This window comes from Rhinatrema bivittatum, chromosome 10, assembly GCF_901001135.1.
Source record: "Rhinatrema bivittatum chromosome 10, aRhiBiv1.1, whole genome shotgun sequence".
NCBI classification, from domain to species: domain Eukaryota; kingdom Metazoa; phylum Chordata; class Amphibia; order Gymnophiona; family Rhinatrematidae; genus Rhinatrema; species Rhinatrema bivittatum.
This window is the reverse complement of record NC_042624.1, coordinates 103,586,259-103,613,153: the sequence shown is the minus strand read 5'-3', so window position 1 is coordinate 103,613,153 and position 26,895 is coordinate 103,586,259. Positions and strand designations below refer to the sequence as shown.

At 42.7% G+C, this 26,895-nt stretch overlaps 1 protein-coding gene across 3 annotated transcripts in view; it reads left to right on the top strand.

Moving 5' to 3' along the window:
* NFIA (nuclear factor I A) overlaps positions 1 to 26,244 on the top strand; it is a 512,744-nt gene extending 486,500 nt beyond the window's left edge. For all 3 annotated transcript variants that reach the window (XM_029618602.1, XM_029618603.1, XM_029618601.1), the window contains one exon: positions 18,142 to 26,244. In XM_029618602.1, the coding sequence (XP_029474462.1) occupies positions 18,142 to 18,159 (18 nt within the window). In that variant the 3' untranslated portion in view covers positions 18,160 to 26,244. The remainder of the gene's footprint in view (positions 1 to 18,141) is intronic.
* The last annotated feature ends 651 nt before the right edge of the window (positions 26,245 to 26,895 follow it).

Here is a 26,895-nt window from a genome sequence, read left to right as displayed (position 1 = left end):
CACAAGAACTTTTTTTGTGCAACATGTCCCCCCCAAAAATTAGAGGGAACATTGCTTTACGGTTTGCACTATTTGGAAACAGGGTGCTCGGAATTTAAAGGGAAGAAAGCAGTAAGCGAAAAGCATTCGACATTCCAGAAAACAAAATGTGAAACTGCTGATATAGAAAATCTTCTCTCAGATTTTGCGTTGGTCTGAGACAAGGGATTGGAAGTAGGAGAAAACAGGCAAAGTTTGGCAGTGAGGTGCAGCCTCCTCCTAGTGCATTTACCCCAGCAGGAAGGTGCTTGGGACAGGGGAATCTGGAATCTGTGTTTCAATTCCTCTTTCTGACCGCACAACAAGAAATACCACCGGTGCTTGGTGTGGGGTGGCGTTCTCAGAGCCAGACCTGAATTTGTACTGGGATTTTCACTGCAGAAAAGGGGAGATGATGTCTTGTTTCCAGACTAGAAGAACAGATTAGAAGAATTTATATGTGTACATGGGGAGGAGCAATTTTGCCAGACAATTTCTGTGTTACGCGTGCCTTCCGCGGCAGACCCACGGCACGGCCCCCTCACGTCTCTTCAGTAACTCCAGTGCCTGGTCCCTCGTCTCTGGCGGTGGTAGGCCGCTGGCTGTGTACTCGGGCCACCCCTGGTGCCTCCGGCTCAGCTACAGACCCTGGTGTCTCCAGTCCAGCTACCACTTCCACTGCTTCGCGGAGAGACGCTGCTACTCGGCGCCACGCCCCTCCCTAAGCATGTGAGCACGCATCACTGAAGCTTAAGTAGGGCCCGTGGCGGGAACAGAGCTGCGGCCCCAGATGATGACATCAGCGGAGCACTGATATATAAGTTCAGGCTCCGCTCCCTAGCTTTGCCTTTGCAACAGGTCTCCTCACTGGTCGAGTACTCGCCTCCTGAGAGATTCATCTCGTTCCTGTGTTCCTGGTCCTTGCTGACTCCTGTTCCTGGTTTCCTTGTTCCTGTGTTCCTGTTCTCCTACCCACCTTGGATTGCCTTCTTGGATCTCTACCTCTGCTTTGCCCGACCACGCCATTGACTCTCTCCAAGCCTCGACCTCTGCATTTGCCTGACTTCGTTTGACTATCTCCGCGATCAGACCTCAGCCTTGTTTGCCACTACTTCCAGATTGTCGCCAGCCCTGACTCAATCTTGCTCTACGACGCCTCTTCAGCCTACGTCCTGGACTTGGCCTATTCGCGCTTCGGCCTGCTCTTGCTCGGGCACCCCCTGTCTGACTTTGTTCCTTTGGCGCCCGGGTCTCCGGGAGACTACCTCATCCAGTACAAGACTGTACCTTCTCCCTCCGGCTGTCTCTGGGCTGACCTCGATCTCTCCATCGACGACGACATACGGAGGCACGCCCAGCGCCGGATTCCCGATGAAGACCAGCCCGGGGATTCGCTGCCCAGGCCGGCCCAGGAGATACCACGTGGTCTGCCGAGCACGGCTCTGTCACGGCCGCGCTTGGCAGACCACGTGACTAGCGTGACCGGCCCACCGGGGGATGCGCGATCCCCCGATAGGCCAATCCGCCCCTGGGCACACCTAGGTCCAGCCGGCCTCGGCACCCAAAGGCTCAACCCGCGGGGAACGAGGGCTGGTATTGGTGAAGCGCCAGCCGGCCTCCGTCCATCAGCCCACTCCGCCTGCCGACGATCACGCCAACTCCGCCTCGGCCCAAGGGTCCACCTCCGGCGCAGCATTCTATTTTACCTGCAGAAATTAGATTTTTTTTTTAATTTCCCCCCTCCCCCCCCCAATCACCTCACTGCAGGGCAAAGTACCCATACTTTTGACAGCATGGTTGGGGTATTATTAGGTCAGGGGCAAGAAAATATACGCAGGGTTGAATTTTGAAAGCCCCCGCGCATGCTTAACTGCAGGTCTGTTTGCACTTGCCGCAAAGCAAGTGAAAATGTCGCAGGTACTGAACACCCGCTGGATACTACCGACACAATTTTCTACCCCTTCTCCCATGGGCGTGTGTGGAGGGGGGGGGGGTTTCCCTTTGAAAATTCGCTTGCAGGCATGCGAGTTCTTTCTGAAAACTGGCCCCCAGATTGTTTTAATTGTGGTGAGGATGGGAGAGAAAGAAGAGTTTCTTTCCAGCGTGTATATGTTTCTGAAATAACACTTCATGCTCTGTTACAAAAAAGAAAATCTGCGCCGTGCTGCAGTGTACACAGACGGAATAAGTTATTGCAATCTCTGGTGTGCTAAGTTGCACTAATCAGAGCCCAGTTAAAGCAACAGATTAATTGCAGGTTAAATTCCCTGAAACGCTTTTATGGCTATGAAGAATAATCTTCCAGATTGTTGCTGCTGTAGCACAGTGAGAAGAAGGTAAAGCTGGTGTTAGGTGCCAGGTAGTACCCTGCTTCACACATTTGAGCCTGCCACTTCAGATGCAGGGCCCTTTAATCCCCTCTGCTGTACTTCAGATCCCAGGAACGCCCATGCTGGAGACTTGCTTTAATGAAAAAGCAGGAAACAAGCTGTCCTTAGTTTACAAAAAAAAAAAAAAAGATTTACAAAATGTTATCATTGTTGAAATATTCCCTTTGAACTGCTGTGTCCACAGGGGTCTCTGGTATCAATACCCCGTTTCTTTGGGACACCCTTACAAGTTCCTTGGCTAGATCAGGTACGCTGTTGGGGCCAGTTCTTTGATGTCCCGAATGAATGAAAGAAAGGCATAATAAAAGGGAACTGGTGATCAAGCATAAAATAGTCTTTAAGCTGACAGAATAGCGGAGTTAACACATCCTAAGCTGCTTTTGGTTTTTCTCCTCTCCCCTCCCTTCCTCCACCTGCCCCCAGCCTCCTCTCATTTCCCTGGGCTTTGTCTACGGTGGGGGCTGGCGGTTTTTTTTTTTTTTATGAAAAGTCTCTCATCTATGTAGTGTGCCGTTTCCGAACAAAACTGAACTGGGGGGGGGGGGGGGGGGAGGATTGTTCCCCCTGGGCTGTCGCTTGCTCTGATACTTCCCTGCCCTGCAAAAGCCGGCATTGACTCTGGCCGTGGTGGGTCGGGAGGGTCTAACCAACGCGAAGCTGCATTCCAGCAGTTTAATTTAGTAAAAAGGGTCCGTCACCCTTTAGTGAGCCCTAATTCTGCCCTTCTTACCGAACAGCGGTGTACGGAGGTGCTCCCCGGAACTTACAGCGGAATGTGGCTCCTTGGGGGGGATAAACTTTTCAAGAGCACAAGTCCAGGGGACGGGGGATCCTCCTCCCCCTCTGGTAGGTCTTGGGTTCACATCTGTAATTCATGCCTCCCTGCACCGGGTTTATATTTCACACGCTTGTCACGGGTGGGTCTTTTACTTGGCAAAACGTGATTGCGACACCTCCCCCCCCCCCATCCAGCAAACGTAGGGACCAGCGGGTCCCTTCCATGGGACAGGTACAGAATTCACAGCGCCGGACTCAGGGCATTGCTCTCTGCTAAAGAAGCATTTGGGTCCAGCGGGGACTTTTCTAAGGAAGGGCAAAGAATTGGGTCATTTTCGAAAAGAAGAGATGGGTAACTCGGTGAGTGAAGCACCAGCGTTTCACAGTGCAGCCCGAGTCATGTTCTGGAACACATGTCTTGCCAACATCAATGACTTCCTCACCAACATCCACCTCGCTCTAAACTCCTCCAAAACAGAGCTGCTCCTTATCTCTCCTCACCTCCCTCCCAAACCACCGATCTCCAACGATCCAGCTTTCAACGTCATAACACCCCAACCCACAGTAAGAGACCTTGGGGTTATCATAGATCAACAACTCAATCTCAAAAAACAGATCAACTCCATCCTCAAAGAAGGTTTCTTCAAGCTTCACATCCTGAAGAAACTCAGACCCCTCCTCCACTATCATGACTTCCGCACCGTCGTCCAAGCCACCCTTTCCTCAAAGCTGGACTACTGTAATGCCCTCTTCCTTGGCCTACCCTCCTCCACCACCAAGCCCTTACAAATGCTCCAGAATGCCATCGCCAGGGTCATCACCAACTCAAGGAAAGCTGATCACATTACCCCAATACTCAAAGAACTCCACTGGCTCCCCATCGCATCCCGAATTCTCTTCAAAATTCTAACCATAGTGCACAAGTCCATCCACTCGCACAATTCCAATTGGTTGGATGAACCCTTTCGTTCTATACGCACTGAACGACCCACTCGCACTGTCAACAAAGGCACCCTCTCCATTCCCCCTTTGAAAAAAGCCCACCTCTCCTCTACTAGGGACCGTGCACTATCCATTGCAGGCCCTAAACAATGGAACGCCCTCCCTACCACTCTCAGGCTAGAGCCATGTTACGCCAAGTTCAGAAAAAAACTTAAAACATGGCTCTTCCGACAAGCCTACCCTGATTAAGTACACCGACTTCTGCAAGTATCTTGCCTACGCCTTGTATATTCCTGTAAATAGTCCGTTGCAGTTTTTATTTATTGCTTTAATTCCTCCACCTCCTGCTCTTTGTATACTCCTCCTTGTTCGCCCTCCCTGTTCATTGTAATTTCTACCTTTAAAGTTACATTGTAAACCAGTATGATGTATGCATACTAATACCGGTATATAAAAGTTTTTAAATAAATAAATAAAATAAATAAATGTTTTGCGCCTCAAGCAAAGGTCCGTTATCAGAGGACGTTCATTCATCTCAAGGGAGCAGTTAGCGGTTTGACCTGCTGCGCTGCGTGCTCTTAATGCGCAGGCGAAACTGTTGCACCAGTTCTAGCACAATTTGCCCTAATTGGCAGGCTCCGAAACAATGATGAGGTAAGAAAGCTGCTGCACACATTACCTCATAAGGGTACAGGTAAAAAGATGCTCTCTACATGGAGGAGCTGGTAGGGGGTTCCTTGAAATGAATGGTTCTTAAAGCGGCCCTTGGGTGCTCCCAGCCATTCACGCTTTCGGGATATTGACAATGAACATGCGGTGCTTCCATTGTAGGAAAGCGTTGGGCATGCGTATTGACTGTGGGTGTGCTGAAAATGTGACCAGCTGGGCTACCTGAGCACAGGTTTGGGAAGCATGCTTGTTCAAACATAAGATGTTTCGGTCACTCTCTATCCGTTCTCGTCTTGAGGCTGGCTACTATACCATTGGTGCTAAAGCCATCTGACAAGCATCCCGCTGGCTTTGGTGACTCCCACCCCCCCCATCTTCCCCCAGGGTAGGCTTCTCAAGAGCTGTCTACATATTCAGCGAACATGGAAGAGCCTCGCATGGGTATTTTGGGAGCCGTAGTTGAGGCTCAGTCCTGTGAATGTGAAATAATGCCTCGTCAGTCACAAAAAATAAGGCAACAGAAAGGAGGAAACCTCCAGAACATGCAGTCATTTACACTGTCATGCATGCTCTGTGTATATTTCAGAAATCACGGCAAACTCCTTCAGAGTATAATTTCCATGGAAGGGGCTTCACGAATCCATCAAGGATGCTCTGCCCATGCAGGAAAACCTCTAAACTAAAAAGGGCAGTGAATTTGGTGTACACAGGAGGGGTAGTAGCATGGTAGATTTTGGTCCACATGATTACCTCATCCAGAAACTTGGCAACAGATCCATATTGCGGTTTAAAGAGACAGGAGTTTTATAAGCATAGCATAGTGGACATTTGGCTATATGACTAAAACCAATAAGCAAATTTGACTCAATTGACCTCTGGTCATGGGGAAGTCAAGGTTCAGAAGAGCAGGGATAATGCAATTCAGGATTCAGAGTGAGGAAATGGGGTGAAATATATGTCACCTGGCTACCATTGACCCGCTGACCCCATGCACTGCTATTTGTACCTCAGGTTCATCATTAATAGGCTCTCTGAATGTAAAAGTAAATAAAATGTTTATTCATTCACATCTGAAAAGTTCTGCAAGGGCATTTAAGCAGTGACTTTTCAGTGATGGCTAGAAGAAAAACCCCTTATACTTTGTCTTAATTATTTAGATTTGGTTGGGAGACTGAATCGACTGTTTTGTATGTGAGTAGGTTTGTAATGCAGAGCATAATACCCTGCTGTTCACAATCAGTCAGCCAGAGGCACCCAGGTCACACATGTCTTGCCTGTAGGATGGATACCCTTGTAGACAAAGCATATTTGTAAGTGTTTGCTCACTTGAAGAGTTTTAGAAGAGGAGTATTTTTGTATTTTTGTTTGCGTCTTAACATGTGTAACAATTAACCTTAACATACCAAATCAAATCTTTATTGATAATCCACTTTCTCTAAAACAGCACAAAGTGAAGAGCAAGGTCATTAAAACAGTTTTTCAAACCATAAAACAATAACTATGTAATAGAATTAACTAAAATTAAAGGGTAGAAGCAGATGATCCCAAAGAAATAAAAACATTCAGTCATTTATTGAATTGGTGTTGCATTCGTGGACTCTTGGGCTGAGGCAGGAGGAGCCCCGCAGGCTCCCACCATCAGCAGGCAGACCCGGACAAAGCAGAGGCCCATCTGGAGCTTCGCCTATACCGGCCCCTCGGACTGAGCCTTTGGGTGCCGGGGCCTCTGCTGATAGCGAAGGGGTTCATTGTAGGATTAGCTGGTTGAACCTGTCAGAGGTCTGGCATATCCAGAGGCAGGCAGTGGTCGACGGCAGGCGATGGTTGGTGGCGGGCAGCGGTCAAGCATGTCCGAGATCAGGCCAAGGTCAAACCAGTTATCCGTCTGGAGGGAAAGGAAGGATGGATAGGCGGGTCAGGAAGGTGAGGAGAACAAGCGGGCAACAAGGACAAGGCAGAAGAGCTGAAAACAAGGAACGATGGAGCTGAAGAAGTGAAGACAAGGATGCTGGAGAACTGAAGAGAGGACACGGAGAGCAACACGAACTACTACAAGAGTAGGTGGACCTGTTACTGAGGCAGTGAGGGAGAGAGAGCAAAGGCCGTTTATAGGCCTGAGCTTGTGAGGTCATCAGTGGGCGCTGCGGGGGATTTCCTCCTGCGGGCCCTTTAAGTAAGGGGAAGCAAGGTTGGAAGATGGCAGCATCCTGCCGTGAAGAGCAGCGGCGGCAGCTTGCCATGTTGAAGCACGGCATCCCGCCGCAAGGGTGGGTGAAGGAGCTTGGCAGCGTCCGGAGCTGATACGGGTGGCCGAGACCGGAAAAGACGTGTACGGGAGGAGCCTGCAGGCTGCCAAGCATAATAATTGGATATTTAGTCCATCCTTCTGAAACCACCAAGGACATGTTACAATAAATAAATACACAATACAATATAGATAACAAATATTACAACATATAACATTACAAAAAGTGCATAACACCAGTATCAGTGAATGACATGAACACAAGGAAATGCACTCAGTACTAAAAACAATTTGATCAAAACCGTTGCTTACAAAACAAGAAAATAAAAACGGTCAAAGCAAACCATTGCATTGCGTAAAACAAAAAGATCAAACATAAATATTCAGACTAAAATATACGTCTGATAGGAACAGTGAATCAGATGTACCTGTATCTTCTCATAAACTGAGAAGGCCATGGCTTATTGAGGAATGAATCAAGATATAAAGCTGCCCTTAAGCTCTTCTTTCAGTAGTTATCATACTTTGTTTTTTTTAGCATTTTAAGAGGGTAAAAATAGCGGATACTCCAGTTACTATTACACAACAGAAATACAAAATATTTGTTATGTCTGAGCAGCAATCACTTTAGGCATCAGATGCAGGGCTGCATTCACTTAAGGAATTTTGCCGTAGCGAAGAGGGAGAATGTCAAATCACACTCCTAGTTATTAATACTGTAATGTCTATGATTTAATTGTGGGGGGGGTTCATGTTTTCTTCCTACGTTCAATTTAATCTTACTTATTGCAATGGTCATCATGCATCAGATTCTTCAGTGTATACTCTTGTTTCTGGTGAGACCCCCATCTGGAGTATTGTGTCTGCTTCTGGAGGCCGCACGCTCCAAAACAATGTGGATAGAATAACAGCCTGCCATAATGGTACAGGGTCTGCATCCTAAGTCCTACGAAATGTGTGTACCCTAGGAAAAGAAAAGAGGAAGAAAGGGGACGCGACAGAGATAGTCAGAAACCTCAAAGGTATAAGCAGAGCATCAGAAGCCAGCATTTGTTCACTTGAACATGAGTTTGTGATAAAAAAAAAAAACCTCAAAGGATGGGGCAAAGGAAATAGTTCTTCACAGAAAGCGTGACGGATGCACAGTCTCCCAGTAGAGGTGCTGGAGGCCAAAATAGTAACAGAATTCAATTCAAGCAAACCTGGGGTAAGCACAGAGGTGAGGAAGCGGGATCTAGAGCACCCCAGTCCTCGGGATACCCCTAGCTCGTCATTTTTCCGGATATCTGCAGCAAATATGCATGAGGTAGATTTGCATGCACTGCCCCCATTGTACGCCAATCTTTCTCATGCATATTCATTGTAGATTTCCTGAAAACCAGGCTGGCTGGGTGTATCCTGAGGACTGGGTTGAGAACCACCTAGCCACAGTATAACAAAAATAAAAAAGGACATTAGTATTAGTTATATTTTAACATATATCAGATTTAGCTACCCAGATTGTCTTTCTCCTTGTTGTGCACATAAACTTCACTTGGTCAAAGTTCTCATGCAGAATTTTTATTACTTAAACGCGGTGACTCCTTACAGTTAGATGCAATGTTTAACAACAGTCCCTGGCACGGACCCGTGTTTCGCCAGTCCGGCTGCTTCGGGGGGGATATTTAAACGGGGACTGTTGTTAAACATTGCATCTAACTGTAAGGAGTCACCGCGTTTAAGTAATAAAAATTCTGCATGAGAACTTTGACCAAGTGAAGTTTATGTGCACTTTTGGTGTCTAAAATTCACTGTGCAGAGTGCACTTGTGCTCCAGTGTTTTCCTGGACTTTCTCCTTGTTGACCATTTTAAAGTGATGTGTATTAAAAAAAAAAAAAAATTCCATTTGGTAGAATTCTAGTAACTGCATTAGTTCTGCAGAAAAAACTGAATTCTTTGCCAGGTTTACTCCTTTCTATCTGACTAACAAAAGAATTATCTCATCCCAAGAAGGCATTCAGCGTGAACCTTCAAAACCAAAGCGATCCCTTCTTTTAAACGGATAAAAGCCCCTTACGAAATCAGGCCGTACATTTGTATTTGGGAACGAAAACAGCGACGGCGTCCTGAAGTGGGAGCCTGTTCTTGCACATTATTATTTGGAGAACAGGATCCAGCCCATGGGGTGAGACAGACACGTGTGATCCTGGTTTATCTAATCAGGAGGGCCAGTTTCCCCATCCTGTTTTTGCTGTAATATCGCGCATAAACAGTTGCAGAAGAGTTAGGCGGTGTGCAAGCAACTCTTTAAGATGGCATGGGGGTTGTTTTCCTTCCTGGCCTCGGACGTCTAACTTCCTCACAGGTCGGATTTGCAGGCTACTTGCTTGGAATTCGCGTGTAGGTTTAAGCGCCTTATACAAAGCAAAATCTTTTTCTTTTGCCCTGTGAGCCAGAAGTCCAAACCTGCGGATGTCCTGAAATAACCCAGGGAGGCCTGGAGAAAAGAGCCAGCAGGTCACACCCTGTTCTGGACGCCACATTAACAACCTCCTTCCGCAAGGCTAAACTTTGCCCTTCAGGACTTTTGTTTAACTTTTTTTTTTTTTTTTTTGCATTGAGAAAAAAAAAATAGAAAGTTGCTGTCTCGCAGAGCAAAACCCTCCCCTTTTTCATTTAAGTGAAAAATTTAGTGAACCATTTCCTCTTTCATCTCCCCAAACAAAAATCCAACGAAGGTTATGGGCGGGCGGCTCATAAAGTTGCCTTCCTTCCTTGTTCGTCTTCCACGTTCAAGAAGTCGGTATTGCAGGGCCTGGTTCCCCCCTGCTTCCTCCCAGCATGAAGGATGGGATTGTCAAAACTTGCTTTGCGTTCCTTCGTCAGAAGAGACCGGCCCTGTGCAAGAGGCATGGCTGCCTTTTCAGACTTCCTGTTTAGGATTCAGTCAACTATATATGTGGTTTATGGCTCATAAAAAAACCTTTCTGTGGTGAGGATCCTGGGATACAGGCTGTGCAGAGCTTCAACTTTCATGGTGCAGTAAATTAGATTTCCAAAAAAAAAAAAAAAAAAGTATGATAATACTCCTCAGAGGACAATAAAACAGGGCTCAGTTAGCAATGGTTAAATGGAATTTTATAAGCACATTCTGTGTGGAACTGTTTTGCATTACATGAGATGAATGCCTTAGAGATGACGCACATCTGCAGACACTTTATTAAATCCTTAGTCAGCACTTTTCAACCTGATGAGATTATTTCTTCATGTGACTGGAGGACAGAGAGCTCAGATCCTGTACCGGGCTGCGGAATTCTTTCTGATGTTTCACCTTGAGCACTAGGGAAGGACAGTAAAGTACTTTCCAGGACTGGAGCGAAGGGCGCCGGTCGTGGTCGTGCTCCGATGTCGTGAACCGGTCCTGTAGGTGTCATTTTCCACTTAGCTACTGTAAACATGCAAAGAGCAGCCATTCTGGGGACGAAGCCGTTTTGTTAAAAACATTTCAGGCCAGACGTTCAGATTCTTAATGCTTTTTCCTGATGGAAGGCAGGTCCTGGCACCGTATGGCAGCACTGTTTTGGGGGACAATTTTCAAAGAACCCGCCGAAGGGGCAGGCTACGCCGGCAGTTTTAACGCGGATGCTTTCTGCAGATTTTTCGAAACTACCTGCACCATTTCTCTTTGAATATTAGCAAGTGCAAGATACTAAGTGAATTTCGAAAGCCTGTCGCGCAACAAAACCGGGAGATACGCGAATATGTTGGGCTGGCGTGCGCCGAGCAGATTTTAAATGCCGCCCGGCATCTCCCACTGCGCGCACAAACCTTTTTTTTTCTAAAAAGGGGTGGGGTTTGTGCATGGTCTGGGCAGAGCATGGATGTTCCTGGATTTCTCAATGAAACCAGCGCGTAAATACGTACGTGCATAAGCACACGCCAGGGTCCCCCTGCCCTGTAATTTTGCTTCTGCTATGGATGGTGTGAAAGTCATAAAACCAAAAAAAGTTACACAGAGCAGTGGGGTTTTAAGAGTTGGGGTTAAAAGGGGAAAAAGGGAAGCTATTAAACTATGGGGTTTTGAAGACCTATCCCTTGCCTGGGAGAACTGGGAATGAACTGGTGAAACTGGCAATGGCGTGGATGTACACCCCTTTTAAAATCCTCCCATTTACGCAGTGGAAGTAGGATTTACGTTGGCAGGCACATGCCCACTTAAAATTGAGCGTGCATATGCTCTTGTATAATGTGTGTATATGCGCGTGTTATGTTATAAAGGAGCTGTGTTCCCAGGCACGAGCTGGCAAACGCACATATGTGCACCCGCTCACCTGTTTAAAAGTTACTGTCCTTATACTCTGAAAGCACTTTGCACCCGCTCTTTGTGCAGAAGGCCGAGCCCCAGCGACACAGCGCACGTGATTTTGAAAGTCAAATGCATGCAGGCAGTTTTACTTCCCATGCTCACAGGATTGCCTCTTTCTCCCATAGCTAAAAGTGTGCACGCTGGAGCAAAATTTCTACATGTGTGTATAGAGGCCTCTTGAAAATGTCCTCAGTGGGAATTGTATGCGTAAAAGCAGGCACAGAAGCAAGGTCAAGCGCACTTTTATGTGTACTGGAAAGAGGCATTCCTGGGAGCAGAGTTAGTGCAGAGAAATCATGTGCACGCGTGGTTTCTAAAATTGAAAGTATGCGCATAAGTGGCCCGGCGAACATTCGCATCTGCTCCCACGCAGGTGTAAACGTGAGCAGGCATGCAGCGCAAGGATTCTCGCGTACCCTAACATTTTCGAAGCAGACTTAAACGTGCTTAGGCCCACTTTGAAAATTCTGGCTGAAGTGGGACTTCAGCCCTAAGCTCTGTATTATAAAACTGGGCTCCCTGTGCATATCAAGCATGCATTTAGCCACCTTTGTTCAATCAGGCCATATCGCTCAGGTAAATACCTAGGAAAATTGCCAGCTCTGTCTGTGACTTGTCATGAAATGCCTTGGTGAAGCTTGGTGGCTTAGATGGAATAGAGGAAGACGGGCAGGGGCAGAAAGTGCCAAATTTTCAGACAAGCAACAGACCCAAAAAATATTCCCTTTGGACTTGGTTTATGTGATATTTCCACCCCATGCATACGGTTTCTTTTTCTTGTTCTTTTGCATTGGTTCCTATTTTTACTCCAGTAATCGAGGATAAGGCTGCACGTGGGGAAGGCCAAACCACCAGGGAAAATGGAAAACATAAACTCACTGAATTGTTTCTGGAAATCCTTCAAAAAAAGAAAAGACGCCAGCAATTAAACATTTTAAAACTAGGAATGGTAACCTTTAAACAGGCGCGCGTGTGCGTGTTTGCCGGCTTGCATCCCCGGGACGCTGCTATTTTGTGACATATGCGCGCATGTTATACAACAAGGCTGAGCGCACGCATATGTGCACGAGATTTTAAGTGGACGCACGCCTGTGTGCGCAAATCCCGCTTCCACCACATTAGTGGGGGAGATTTTAAAAGGGGGTGTGTGTCCACGCTATTGCCATTTTCACCAGTTCATTTCTAATTCGCCCAGGCAAGGGATAGGACTTCTAACCCCCCCTCCCCCACTAGTTTAATAGCCTCACTTCTCCCCTGTCAATTCGACCTGTAAAACCCCGCTAATCTATGTAAATTTTTTTGTTTTATGATTTACATGCCATCCATAGCAGAAATAGTTACGCGCACATTTACGCACTGGTTTCATTGAGAAATCCAGGAACGCGCCCATTCCCGCCCCTTTTTTAGAAAAAGATTTTTGTGTGCGCAGCGGGAGATACGCGCGTCTCTGGCCGGCTTTTAAAATACGCTCGGTGCTCGCCGGCCCAACATATTCATGAATCTCCCGTTTTGGCGAGCGATGTACTTTTAAAATCCACTTAATAATGTCCTTAAAAATAAAAAAAAAAAACAAAAAAAACCCCACACACGTGCACAAGGTGATAGGATGGGCCCCAATGTGCTTGTAAGATGAATACCAGTGGTTGCAGCCCTGCTTGAAGTAATAATAAAATCTAAGCTGAGCCTGTTTCAGATGGCCATTAGTCTGCATCAGCTGTTTTTCTACCAAATCCAGATTTTTTGGAAAGTGCGTTCCAAGTTTCTCACCATTCCATTGTTTCAGATTTGACGCACTGTACCTACCGATTTAAGCATCTGTCAAGAAAATTGTGGGCAGATCATAAACAGCGTGTTCTCGTTTAGGCATAGAGTTAAAAAAAAAAAAAGAAAGCTAAAAAACAAAACCCCCAAGTTAAAGCTCTCGAAAAGAAACTCTTAAACCTCTGCTGCGCGCTGCTCCAGATGCCATGAATCGGGGTTTGGGTTTTCTTTCGCAGCAGAGCAGCCTGGCTGGTGCTCGGCTTGGAGACGTAGAAACAGCACCGTTGCCAGGCTAAAGCATTGCCCTGGGAGGTCGCCCTCCAATGTTGCGGCCGGCCGGGGGGCCTTGCGTAGAAATAAGATTCAACAAACAATCCTTTTGTTGGACTAATGCAATACATTTGTGATGAGCTTTTGAGAGCTCTGCTTCCTTCTTCACGTCAATGAAGAACGACCCGAGAAAGGGAGCGCGGCTCTGGAAAGTCAGTCGGTCACAAATGTATTAAATTAGTCCAATTAAAAAGGGTGTCACCTACAACTTCTTTGTTGACCCTTACTTCTAAGTTTTCCTTCCTCAGAAAGCAAGTTTGTTTTTTGGGTTTTGTTTTTTTTTTTTTTTCCCATTGATGAGCATTTTAAATAACTTGGGAGCTCTGAGGCACTCTGATTAAACCGTGAGTCATAGCTTAATGAGAAGGCAGCCTCAGCAAATGTGGAGCGCCAAGTCCAGAAACTGCACTCGGCTGCAGTGCTGAAAGGGTTAAGAAAGTTTCATAACCCTAGCCAGGAGGGAACCCTGTCTGCAGGAGTCAAATTGACACCCCCAGTGCAGGGTAACTCGACTCCCTTATTGACATGTTGCTAGCAGAGAGCACAAAAGCACTCTGTGTCTGCAAATCATTGCAAAAAAAAAAAAAAAATCATCTTAAGAAGAGGGGGAAAAAAAAAAAGTTTGAAAGCCTTAATGCTAGACAAAGGCGCACGAGCTGCACTGCACAGCTAAAAATTCTCCAGCGTCAGCAACTTCTATTGATTAAAAACTAACCTTTAAAGTAACTCTCAGAGTGTGTGGTTAGCATTTAAATTTAAACATGTCATGAGTTGATTTGTGTTACTGAATACCAACTCAGAAGGAGTAACATTCACATCAGATATTTTTTTTTCTAATTCCCTTAAGCAGCTAAAGTATTTCATGAAAATGTCAGTGGGGAGGGAGTCTTGTGCGGAGGGGGGGAGGGTGTGAAAAAGGGGGGGGGAGAGAAAGAAAAACCCAACCCTGACTGGGGGCTTGCAACTTTTTTTTTTCCCATGCAAATATTCTGTCCCGAAAAAGAAAAGTGTGGGGCGTGAAACACAATAATTAGACCTTTGTCTAACTTTCTCCCCAAGTGCCGGAGAAAGACAGATTAATTAAACATGCAGCCGTGTTGAAATTTTTTTTTTTTTTTGGAGAGGGGGCTTGCCGTGTAAGATCGTAAATTAGGCAGAATAAATAACTTGAATGTGTGTGCAGTGGGCCCTGCTACGTCAGAGCCCCTGGAAGGCTGGTGGGAGGAGAGGAGAAGCCTTTCTTCCTAATGATAGTCACGTCTGGCTCTGTCTGGTTGCTCCTAGCAACCAGACATGATGTAACACCAGGATGAACTTGAACTTGGGGGACTTGTAAAGGGAACAATAGACCAGAGCAATCAATAAAGCCCATTTCAGTGAAGGATTACAGAACTGCTCTGGGGTAACCTTGTCTGCAAGGCACACACTGAATTGTAAGATGTGTGAAGAAAGTTTGGGGATTTTTATTTTTTTTATTTTATTTTTTGGCTTTTGAAGAGCAGAGTTTTACAAGTACTGCAGGTTTGGGGGGTGTTTAAATGGGTTTTTTTTTTTTTTTGGTGCAGTGAATGGTTAGGGAGGCATGTGCTGTGGAGAAGGGTCCTCCCCTGCTGTCCAAAGTGTGCAAGGAGTCTGCCTTCTAGAAATATAGCACTTAAAATGCACCTTTAAAAGCTCATTAAATGCTTTCCAACTTGATTCCAAAGTTGCACCACTTGCTAACTTCCTAGCTTCCTTCAGGTGTCGGGGGAGGGGAAAGTAGTTTAACCCTGTCAAAACAGAAAATTTCAGCTCATTTTTCCCCCAGGCACACAAACTTTAATAAATATGTATTTATTTATTTATTTAAAATCTTTTCTATACCGTCGCTAAGTTATATACCATCGCAACGGTTTACATGTAGGCACATATTTAATGTGGGTAAAAGTGTACTATAGTACATTCTAACAGGTGCCGTCAAAGGTTCGGTTACAATATCTCATTAGACAAAATAATTTTTAGGGAGGTAGGTCATGACTAAGTGTACCGAAGGTACTTTCCCGGGTAAATTTATCATACGTAGTGTTATCAATATGCTTACTGTGATGTAGAGTTCATAGACTACTCTACTGTATCGTCCTAAGTACTGTGTGTCGGTGCTTATCTGCCTATTCCTGAATAATTCCTATTCTCCCGTCTCTTTGTAAAATGCTTGTTTAAAAAGCCATGTTTTTAAACTTTTCTTAAATGCCTTGAGGTCACTTTGTAATCTGATCTCTGGAGGCATTGTGTTCCATATTGTGGGACCTGCTAATGAGAATAATGGCGTCTAAAGATTGACTAGAGACCTACTGTACAAAATTGTTTTCTTTAAGAGAAATACATTTAGAGTATGAATTCAAAAAGACATTTCTCACATGTGCTTACAAATAATTCAGTGACACACATGATATCCGAATTTAGGACACTATGCAGGTAATTTTTAAAGGAGTTGCACACATAAAAGTAGCACATATAGCAATTTTCAAAAGCCTATTTCTATATGTAAACCCAGTTTTACACGTGGAATTCCCCCCAAAATGATTGTATATGTGTCCTAATGCATGGGCAATATCTGAAAAACTGAGAAAAGTTTGACTGTAATTTTCTTTTTGTAAACTTGCTTCTGAAATCAAAGACTTCTGAGGTGCAAGAAGTCTTCTGCCCACAGAGCTACAGTGCAGCTCTTTATCACCGTGCAGTCAGACAAGCTGTGGCTTTACCTATTTGGCAAGTCGAGGGTAAATAACTTCTGTTTTCTCTCTACCTGTTGCCTTCTACAAGAATTGTGTGTTTAAACTTGATTATATGCATTTATGTCCCATTTAAAAAAAAAAAAAAAAGGCACTCAATAGCCTTCAATTTTCTGATAGCATTAAAGCAACAATGCACACCTCATGCATGTAAAATATAAAAATAGCATTGCTAATACTGGAAGTTTTGCCAGGGAGAAATAAATAAATTGTGTTCAGCAGTTGGCTGCGTGTTGGGGGTGAATGTCAGTTTCAGAAGCACAGCAAGAACCCCTGTTGCTGCACAAGCCTGGTATACAAATGTCCCTTCATTTCATTAGGATCAATCTGGGTTTCTCTTTATTGCATTTCCTTGTATCTGATTAATCAGCTATAGTATGGACATAGCATTGATTACAAGACATAGAATAAAGGAAGAACTAAGTAACAATGTAAGAGCATTAATAACTGACTAGGAGCCTATTAGCCACTACATATTACTTGCCATTTCACATAAATGTAATATTGAAGTGCAGGTTATTGTTAAAATACAGAAAAGAAGATACTATGTACTTAAGAGAAATAGGAAAAATCTCAGCACTTTCTAGCATCCAGCATAAGGTGGGCACCCTTGCTTCAGTGGGTCAGCCATTTATTTTTCTAGCTTTAGGATAAATACTAAAAGCACTGCAGTGCTGGGAAAGGATTTAAGAAGGGCAGAAGCAACAAATACACTGCCCGGTGTTAAAATTCTCACAGTGCTGACTTCAGATGATCCTTTGCCTTTATATGGGACAGCTGGGAAGTACCTACAGTCAGATATCCAAGCTTACTTGCTGTACAAATTAAAGGAAAGACTGTCACACCGACCTCAGGTAGGAGGCTGATAGATTGATGGATGGAAACTAGGAAAATGACACATGATATAAAATGAATTGCCATATAGGGGCTGTAACAAGTAAAGAAGACACCACAGACTGTTGGCCCTTAGGGCTAGGGTCGGCTAGCCTTTTGTACCCCTATATCATGGTGCCAGTCTTCTTTATTGTATGTGACTCCTGGTTTTTACACTGTGCACATATGTACAAAACTGTGCATACTGATAATGCTTTGCAAACTATAAATAAACTGTAATGTAATCAGGCTCATCATGACTACAATATTGTGAGCAAAGCAGGTCACCTATCCTAAAGTGCAGAAAAAAACAGGGTGATACTAGACTGACCAAAATCACCTGAAAGTTCCCAGTATGAGGTGATTTTTTATGGTTGCATTGTAAACCGGAGTGATAATTAACTCTGTTATTTGAACTTCGGTATAGAAAAGTTATAAATAAATAAATAAATATTTATGTTTATAATTTCTTTAAGGAGTAAGAGGGGCCTGCTTGTAGGTGAACAGTACTCTGCTTCTGATTGCAGCCAGCAAGCTTATCCCACAAATATTCAGGATCTGTCAAAATCTAATGTTATTCCATAAATCTTCTGTTGAGGAACTCATTTACTGCAATGTTGGATACCTCAGAGGGTTAAAAATAAAAATAGCCCAGTCTCTTAGTAGTCTGGAGTTTTCTAGTACTGGGTCAGAATCTAAACTGAACCTGTTGAAAAGATGCATTGGAAAACCCTTCCGTTCCCCAATTCTATAGAGGCCACCAGAAGACAAACGTCTCCCCAAACATTTATTTTTTTATATTAGCACACAAAGACTTTTGCAGGAGGAAACAGACTTTTGATTCCAGCACTTTAAAAGCCATTTGCCTTGCCACTGGTTCTCAATATGCAAGCTGTCCCAGCTCTTTTTTTAATAGTTAATTGTTTACCGTAGGGGAACAGCATGATTACCCAAAGCTTCAGATTAAAGAGTAAAGTGTAACAAATTGACTATTGTATCTTATTCTTCTTCCTTTGCAGTCCTGGTACCTGGGATAAAGGTCACAACTTTCCATCACCCAGCAGACAGACCACCTGACCCCCTTCCCAATTCTGTAACATGGAAGCAGCAGCAGCAGCAGCGACAACGACAGGAGCTCAGTGACTTCCTATCAGTGGAAGGGGAGACCAACCAATATTGACAGCAATGCTCACTAGTATGAGAAACGAGCGATGGTTTTGTTCACATGGCAGAGACTGTTATCATTTAGGATTTTTTTTTTCCATTTTTGACACCTTAGGGTCTACTGCAAATTCTTATGTAGTACCGATGTGGTTCATATTTTTTGAAGTGTTTCATTGGTAGCTTAAGCATTAGGTGACACTGGGTCAAGGTAGTCTGCTGTTGCTTACTGACTTGTCATAGCACACTTTTCACACGCACCCTGTTTCACAGTATTTTCAGCAATTTACCTTTGGGGATGTGATGTTTCTTGAGTAACACTCTCTAAAGCCAGTCGCTGAATTCTGCATTGTATAATTTTACATGGCGGATAGAAGGCATGGTTTTGGTTTTCTGTGACATATGGAGTACAAGTTCTAGTCAGAAATTCTCATCTTTTTTTTTTTTTTTTACAAGTAGGTTAGATTCCTGACCCCCTAAGGAAATTGTCAACACTTTTTTTCATTTTTTTTTTTTTATGTTTGATTTAGCAGAACAATTTAGGAAACATCAAACATGACGTTCACTAAAATTATATATATATATATTTTATATATATATATATTTAAAATGCTGCACCTACAAAGTTTTGGTTTGCTTTGGTCTTGTTTTCCAACAAGTTTAAACAGTTACACACACACACATACACACACCGAAATGGGGATGATGGTCTGTTTTGACAGAAACTGACAGGAATCGATCGAAAAACAATTGAATTTTGGATTGAGTAAAGTGCAATTTCATTGGATAGCTACATATCTTTGTAAGATAGGTTGTTGAGAACTCTATTTTTCTTTTACAGTCTTTGAACCCCAGGACTCTAAATTATTGGGGTAAAAAAAAAAAAAAAGAAAAAGCAAGCCTTGCAAGAGAAAGGGGAGCTATATTTTTGCTTTTTATGTTTTTTTTTAATTATTAAACTTGTATCCCTTTAAAACTGAAGGAAAATGTTAAAAAAAAATATATACAAACCTTATGGTGCTTTTACCATGATATATTATCTACATTAAATGCTAATTAATCATTTTTCTGTTATTGAAGCACATAACTAAAATTAAATCATAGTATCTGTTAATTTTATAAGCTAAAAGTCACTATTAATGGAGTTTCGCAATGCTGACGATTTTTATGGGTTTTTTTCCCCGCCATATAGGATTTATCAGTTCTGAAACACCTCAGTATACACCTGGTCCAGAAAACAGAACTGTCTTGGTGTGTCTGACTGGTTCCTTTTTTTTTTTCTTTTTTTTTTTTTCTTTTCTAGATTATTCATGGGAAAAAAAATTATATAGAAGGGAATGCTGTTATTACTTGTTACAACTTAAGCCAGTTCAGAACTAGAGCACTTGCTGCAAAAAAAAAATAAAATTTTAAAAATGGACCTTTAAACATCATGTAACCTATGTACAAACAAAATCATAATACCAATTTAAAAAAAAAATTACAGTACACGTGATTTTTTTCTACCAGACAGCGGAGCACCCATTTTGCTTCGCATGAAACTTTAAGAAGCTTTCTTATGCTATACACACACACATACATATATATATATCTATATATAGATATAGATATATATAGATATATATCTACACGTTCTGGTTAGCAAGTCCAGCTGATCGGAGACAAAGTTTCTGCATGTTCTAGTGTTAGTAAACTAATTTTTATATAGTTAATGTAGGCTAGAGTGCATTAAGACACAATATTGTAATCACTGTTCCAGGCACTTGCCTTTAAACTATGTTCGCTGAGCCCTCCAGAAGGGCTACTACTGTCCTCTACAATCAAGTAAATAAATCCCTTGGGAAGATTTTTTCCTTTGCTCCTCATGTATCTCCCTTCTCCCCCCCCCCCTAAACCCCTGGAAAAATTGGGAGAGAAAGAGGGGGATAGGTGTTATTGTTTGGGGGGGGGGGGGGTGGTTGTTGTTTTTTTTTCTTAATTTGCACGAAATGAAAATTCCATATCAATGTGCCTTGCCCTGGATAGCGATTATTTGTGGAATTGTTGCACACGTTGCTATATTGAAAAGGGTTTTGCTTTGGGTTGGATTTCTTTTTTCTTTTTTTTTTTGTTGGTTCTTGTTTTTAGATTTTCCTAGTCAAGAATTTGGAGACACTATTTTTTTGGGAAATGTGATTTTTTTTTTTTTTTTAACGTTGGCCGTTGATCCGCTTCACCATCTAGGATTGAGTAGACTGTTAGTTGTCCCACAGTAGCGTGCTATTGTCCTGTACAGTCAGTGCTATTCTGAGATCTGTAGATGCTAAAATACCAGTATTTTCTCTCTTTGTTTGATGTTGCATTTAAAATTTTATTTTGGAGTCTTCCTTTTGTTTTATTTCCCCAGATATATGAAAATATGCAATACCTTGCTTTTGTCATGTAGAAGAGCTTAGCAATTATTGATTTTTATTTTGAAAAATATTTTTTTTTAATTTGACCAAAGTTGGTACTGCACTTGACGCAGTGTGTTTTAGGTAATTATCTTTGTACGTTTGTGAATTTGAATGCACAGGCAGGAAGGGCTCTCCTTAGAGAAGCAGTCAGACTGTGAAGCACTAAGCTGAACCCTGCTTCGAGCAATTTTGTTTTACAACTGTTCCTTTCACGAGCAAGCCTTAAAAAATAAAATAAAGTAAGATAAACTTCCTTTCTTTTCGACTCCCAAATCCCATTTTTATTAGCAGATCACAATCAAAACCCACATTCAGTAAAAAAAAAAAAAAAAATACAAAAACAAAAAAAGTATCTAAATGCCCATTTTTTATATGCACGTTTTTAACTTCCGAGTTCTGAAAAAAAAATTGTTTACTGGTTCTATTTAAGGTATATATAAAAAAAAAAGAATAAAATGTTTTGGATTTTCATATGTGTCTGATACCGTGGTTGAGTAGTTGTTTGGCTAAACTGTATTGTGTGATTGTTAGTGTATGATGTCACTTCCTGTAGCCAGCCAGCATCCTTAGCCTTTCCTCTAGCACTTAGCTGGGCATTACTTTTATGACAGATGTGCACTAAAAATAGCAGCTTTCAGTGCTTCACAGTGAAGGGAAAAAAAAAAGCCTAGAAAAATAAAAACCATTTTGTCAGAGCCTTGTTACAAGTCAAGGTGATACCAGTAAATTGGTTGTACATACAATACAATTGCACCCTTTTTTTAAAACGAAGAAAAAACAAACTAAGCAATAGTTTGGGCAGTTAGTGGATTTTAGTGAGTGTGTTGTAGTCATGGCTGCAAAGAGAAAGAAATTTAAAAAAGAAAAAAAAAAAAGAAAAACTGCCCATTCAGCTGATATGTAATTTGTATGTTGTATAGTTTTATTGCTTACACTGATTTATTCTACCCTATTTTATAATGCAGGACTTTTGTAATGTTGTTTAAATGAGGAAAAAATTTCTGTCAAATTAGCTTAGCAGAATTTCTGGTTGTTTGTTATAAAGGCAGCATTCATAGAATTGCATTTTTTTTCCCTTTGGGAACTGGATTTAAGTTAAAAACTTTCCTGTTTCCTTTTTGTATGTATTTAAATACAGTTATTTTTTTTTCTTTTTTTCAATGGTATAGCATATTCCTATACTTGAAAAGTATAGGCTTCCGATGAACCATTCTAAATGGACATTACAGGTATACTGTATTTTTGAAGGTGTTTTGTCGTATTAAATTTGATGAAGCTAGAGTTAGGAAACTCAGAACAGATTTGCAGGAAATAAAATGTTTTAAAGGCTTTAAAGCATTAGGAAGGTGGTCAAGGATGGTAACCGACGGGTTATAAAGTATTAAACACACTAAGTTGATTTATTGGGGGAGGGGTTCATGTTATTATCATGCAGAAAACAGAGCAGCAAAATTGAATCGTTCGGTTTAATTACAGAGAACAAATAGTGTTTTTAAATCCTTAAAATGAAAAATAAAAGAGAGCGGAGCAAGCTAGCTTCTTGGGGTGTGCATTATGCTAGGAAACAGCCTGCTATGTGAAGAGGGTCATCTTGATATTTATCAGGAAGCTCTACACTAGTCTGTCCCCAGTAGATCTTCTTGTGTTTGATTGGACAACAGATTCCACATTTTTCCACCAATCACTCTTAATTGGGAAGCCCGATTTTATAACATGGCACGTCAGGGCTGAAGTCACTTCAGCCACAATTTTCCAATCAAGTTAAGTCTGATTTTAAACATTTGCAGATATGCACAAACCCTGGCACGACATACACACACACACACGCATGCGAGCAGGTGTAAATGTTCACGCATTCGTGTACACACACATACATTTGGTTTTCGAATGTATGGCATGTAAAGGCATTCCCCGGCCTAGCTCCGTCCCTTTCAAGTACACAGAAAAGTGCGTGTGAAATTGCTTCCGCCTCGTACCGTTCCACGTACAAACCCCAGGGGAATTTTCAGAAGGCCTATACACGCGTTTCCATGTGCTTTTGAAAATCCTAAATTTTGTTAGTTTCTTTTGCTATAAGCCCCAGCATATCACTGTCCATGCCTTAATGGGCAGAAGCATGTGCCGCCTTCCAGCTTGTCTAGCAGCTGGCAGAATAAGACATGCATGTACTAGTGCTTTGTCTCTCCTAGTTCCAGAAAATATGTGCCCATGTCGTTTGTGAAAAGGCTTGTAGAACTGGTACAGTTTTGGTTTTTTTTTTTTTGGTGGGGGAGGAGGGGAATGGAGACTTGAAGGGCTAAGGAAAAAAGAAAAACAGAAGAATAACTAGAAGAATGATATATGCAAGAGATTTCCTTTAAAATTGGATTTCAGGGCCTGTCCCAGTGACTCAGTGGCAAAGATGCACACCGTCATATGGGAGACCCAGCTTGGATCTCCAAGCTTGGCAGCTTCTCCTTGAGCCAGCCGGAATGATGGGGAGTCGCAGACAAGGCATAACAGTGACACCTAGTGGCCAGACTCAGGATTCGTGCATGCTGGGATCTGGAGGGAGCAGCAGTCTATGGGCCCTGTCTGAGGACTGTCGCTGCAGAGGCTGAGTTAGGAAGAGAGAAGGTTAGAAATGGCGTAAAGGCTCAGAGGGCCATTGTCCAGCAGAGACCAGTTCTAATGGAGCTGGAAGCCCAAGGGGAGAAGAAGGAAGCTGGCAGGACTTCCGATAAATAATTTACGGATTTCATTCTAGCCATCACCTCCCACCCCACCGCCAACTATATATAGCCCATGCTTTAAATTTTGCAAGTCTCTTGTGGAGAACAGGTTTTAGTTCTCGTTTCGGGGGAAAACCAACACAGAAAGCAAAGCTCTGAGCTGAACCTACCAAAAAAATGTGATTTTTAAGTGAAACTGGCTCTGCTCTCAGCCTCTTTCCTCTTCCTCTATGGACTGCAGAGTCCTAGCAGCTGTACCAGTTCTACAAAAAGACGGAATTCTTTGCAGGTTGGACCAAATTAAGGGCCTGAGTTACTGAGTCTTTTCTCCCTTTCTGTGACTATGGGAAACATGCTCAGTGAACGAGGCCCTGAGATTGTCCCAGAGAGGATGGATGTACCATATGTCTCAAGGCCATATTTGGTCACTTCGTCAAATGTCAAAAGACAGGTGGGTCCCTCTGGTCGGAAACTTTGGATTCTTTTTTTTTTGCTGTGCCAACGAAGGGCATTGCCTCACTGCAAAGAATCCCTCCGGGCCCGATTCACTAAAGACTTGGTCTCCCACTCATTGCCTACAAGGGAAGGAGCTCAGTGAGTCTGGCCCTTGCTTTTTCCTGATAATGCTACACCCCCCCCCCCCCCCCCCCAAGCACTTGCCCCTGTTCATTCGTCTTCTTTTCATAAAATAATCAGGCTACAATTAGAGAAGCATGGTGCACGTTTCCCTCATTTTTGAAGGACAGAAGGTCTCAAACATTTTTTTTCTTGACCCGCAGTATTCAATCAGCCCACAGGAACACACAAATCCCTTTAAACTCACATGTTCAATTCTTTTACAATATATTTTGCAGCGTTGTAGTAACAGTGTTATAAAAGATTTATTGTACAAAAACACAGATACATAGCCTAAAATAAGGTGGTTTTTTTTTTCCTTTGTGGTGTGTTTATTTGTTTGTTTTTTGTTTGTTTTTTAAAGAATGTCAATTAATATTGTACTTCTTTGCATTGTGTCTCTGGAAATATCTTTTTTTTTTTCCTCGTTTTGGTAGAAGGCCTCTGTAGAACAAAATGAAAATGCAACTGTCATGCTATAAGGAGAGCTTCAATGGCACCTGAGAGCCTCAGTGGGCGGGAGGTGGGACGGAGGTTCTGTTTTGGGGAAGGCCTCATGAACTGACTCCTGCCCAGCGTAGCGGGATTTCCATTAAGACTCTGCTTATGATGCCAATTTTTTTATTTTTTTTTGTCCTGATGTCAATGCATGTGTTACTGTCCAACAGTAAACTGGCTAAGCCACCAATCAAACCCCAGGCTGTGCAATAAAGTCCAAGTAGTATCCTCTACATTTTTCCTTTCCACTTTCTTCCCTCTAATAAATTAAAAACAAAAAAAAAAAAAACAGAAAAGCAGTTGGCTTGAAAATTGCTTTGATATATAGCAGGTAACATTGAAGCGATTCCATAGCACTTAACTGCAGTGAATACTGTGTCACCAATTCTAAAATCAATTTAATGTTTAATGCAGATGCATTACATGATCCATTACATGGTGCTATTACAGGCTGGCAAAATGATTTACAAAAATGTGACAACATGGGCGCAATTCACTCTGCTTTCCAACAATGTAAATGCATAGCAGTGTTTATCTGCATGAGAACTATGCACTAGTAATATCTACAAAAAAAAAAAAAAATTATCGACTTTGGTATCAAACTTTCTGTTTACTTCAATCCTTGCCTTTTTGGTCATTGTTTATAATGCCAGCTTTAGGACAGAAGGAATTATAAGAAAACCAGCATAATACCTGATATATAAAAATGTAGTGCCTGTGAAATCTGTATTATATTGCTCTTCAGAAGTAAGATTTTTTCTACACCAGTAGCCTTCGCTGTCTGTCAGAACCTTCTGATATAGCCGATGTAAAATAACCGTACAATATTAATGCATGCGATTCCATAACGCTTAGTGAGCTGTATGAATATTACTGAAAGTTATGTTAGCCGTCTTTTATTTTCTGACTTGACTCTTGTCAGATAGGTTTAAAGATATTTTACTGAGAACGCAAAATTTCCGTCTTTCTTGATTTTGGCTGTTTTTCAGTATCTTGGAAAATATCATTTACTTAAATTCAGTATTACTTGTGGGAGGCTTCTTTCTCTCTCCTAGAAGGCAAGCATGGGAATTTAATTTTCTTCTGGATTAAAACAAAATAAAATAAAATCAGTGCCTGTTAAGATTTTGGTTCAGAGCTTTCATTACGCACCCCGGGATCTGTCTCGAGTTTCTTTTTAAGACAACATTCTGTCCCGATTGCTTGAGCTATTGAAAGTGTTGTTTTTCACGGACAGCATTTTCTCAGGCACCCATGCTTGATTCTTCCTCACACCGGACCTCCTCCTATTAAAAGAAATATATATATATTAAAAATAAAAGTAAACAAAAAAAAACATGTGGCTGTTTTGTTTTATGCACAGTTACAATATTTTTTTCTTCAAATATCTGTACAAACTTTGGGCCCGATTCATAAAAGGTTATGCATTGCTAACCCAGGATTTTGTGTGTGTGTATGTGTGTGTGTTGGGCGGGGGGGAGGATTTAATCAAACATGAGCATCTCATGTACTGTAAATACACTGTGCTTGCCTTACCGTGTCACTTCAGCTATGTAGAGGCCTCCACCTGTTCCCTACACCTTAGAAGTCTAAGCAGCTCAAAGACAGATCAGGATCATCAGCACATGTTCCATAACACTAATTGCATGTATCCTAATTTAAAAAAAAAAAAAAAAAGGAAGACAATTTAGAAATATTAACATAAGGAGGATTTATAAGACTAAGAACACAAACATCATTTGGTTGTTTCCTATGTTTAGTCACAAAAAATAGTTTGTAATAAACCCTTGTAATTGGGCAGTCCATGAACCAACGCAGTAGGACACACTTGCCGATAAACATTATCAGCCCGATTTTAAAAGGGTCACGTGCGCACCGCGCACATTTTCGGAAGGGCCCAACCAAGCGCGTAACCCCTGTTACGCGCCGAAGTGCCAGCCCTCACCAAAGGGGAGGGTGGGAAAACACGTGCCAGCAGCTGACCGGTGTGCGAAGCTTACGTCTGCTCCAGAGGAGCAGCATGTAACAAAATTAAAAAATTAGGGATAGGTAGGGTTAGGTTAGGGGTCAGGGAGGAGAGGGGAAGAGGTAGGAAAGGTAGGGTTAGGGATAGGAAAGTTATCTCCAAGTCCGCTCCATAATTGGGAGATAACTCACGGCGGGGGGGGGGGGGGAATTTTACAATGCCATGAGTGGCGATGGAAGTAGGGCTTCCCCAGTTCCCTAAACCCCTATCTAACCTTCCTACCTTTTCCCCTCTCCTCTCCTCCCCGACCCCTACCCCCTACTTAACTCTTAAGATTTTTTTTTTTTTTTTCCACCGGAGCAGCAGCAGATTCCGTGCGCCGGCCAG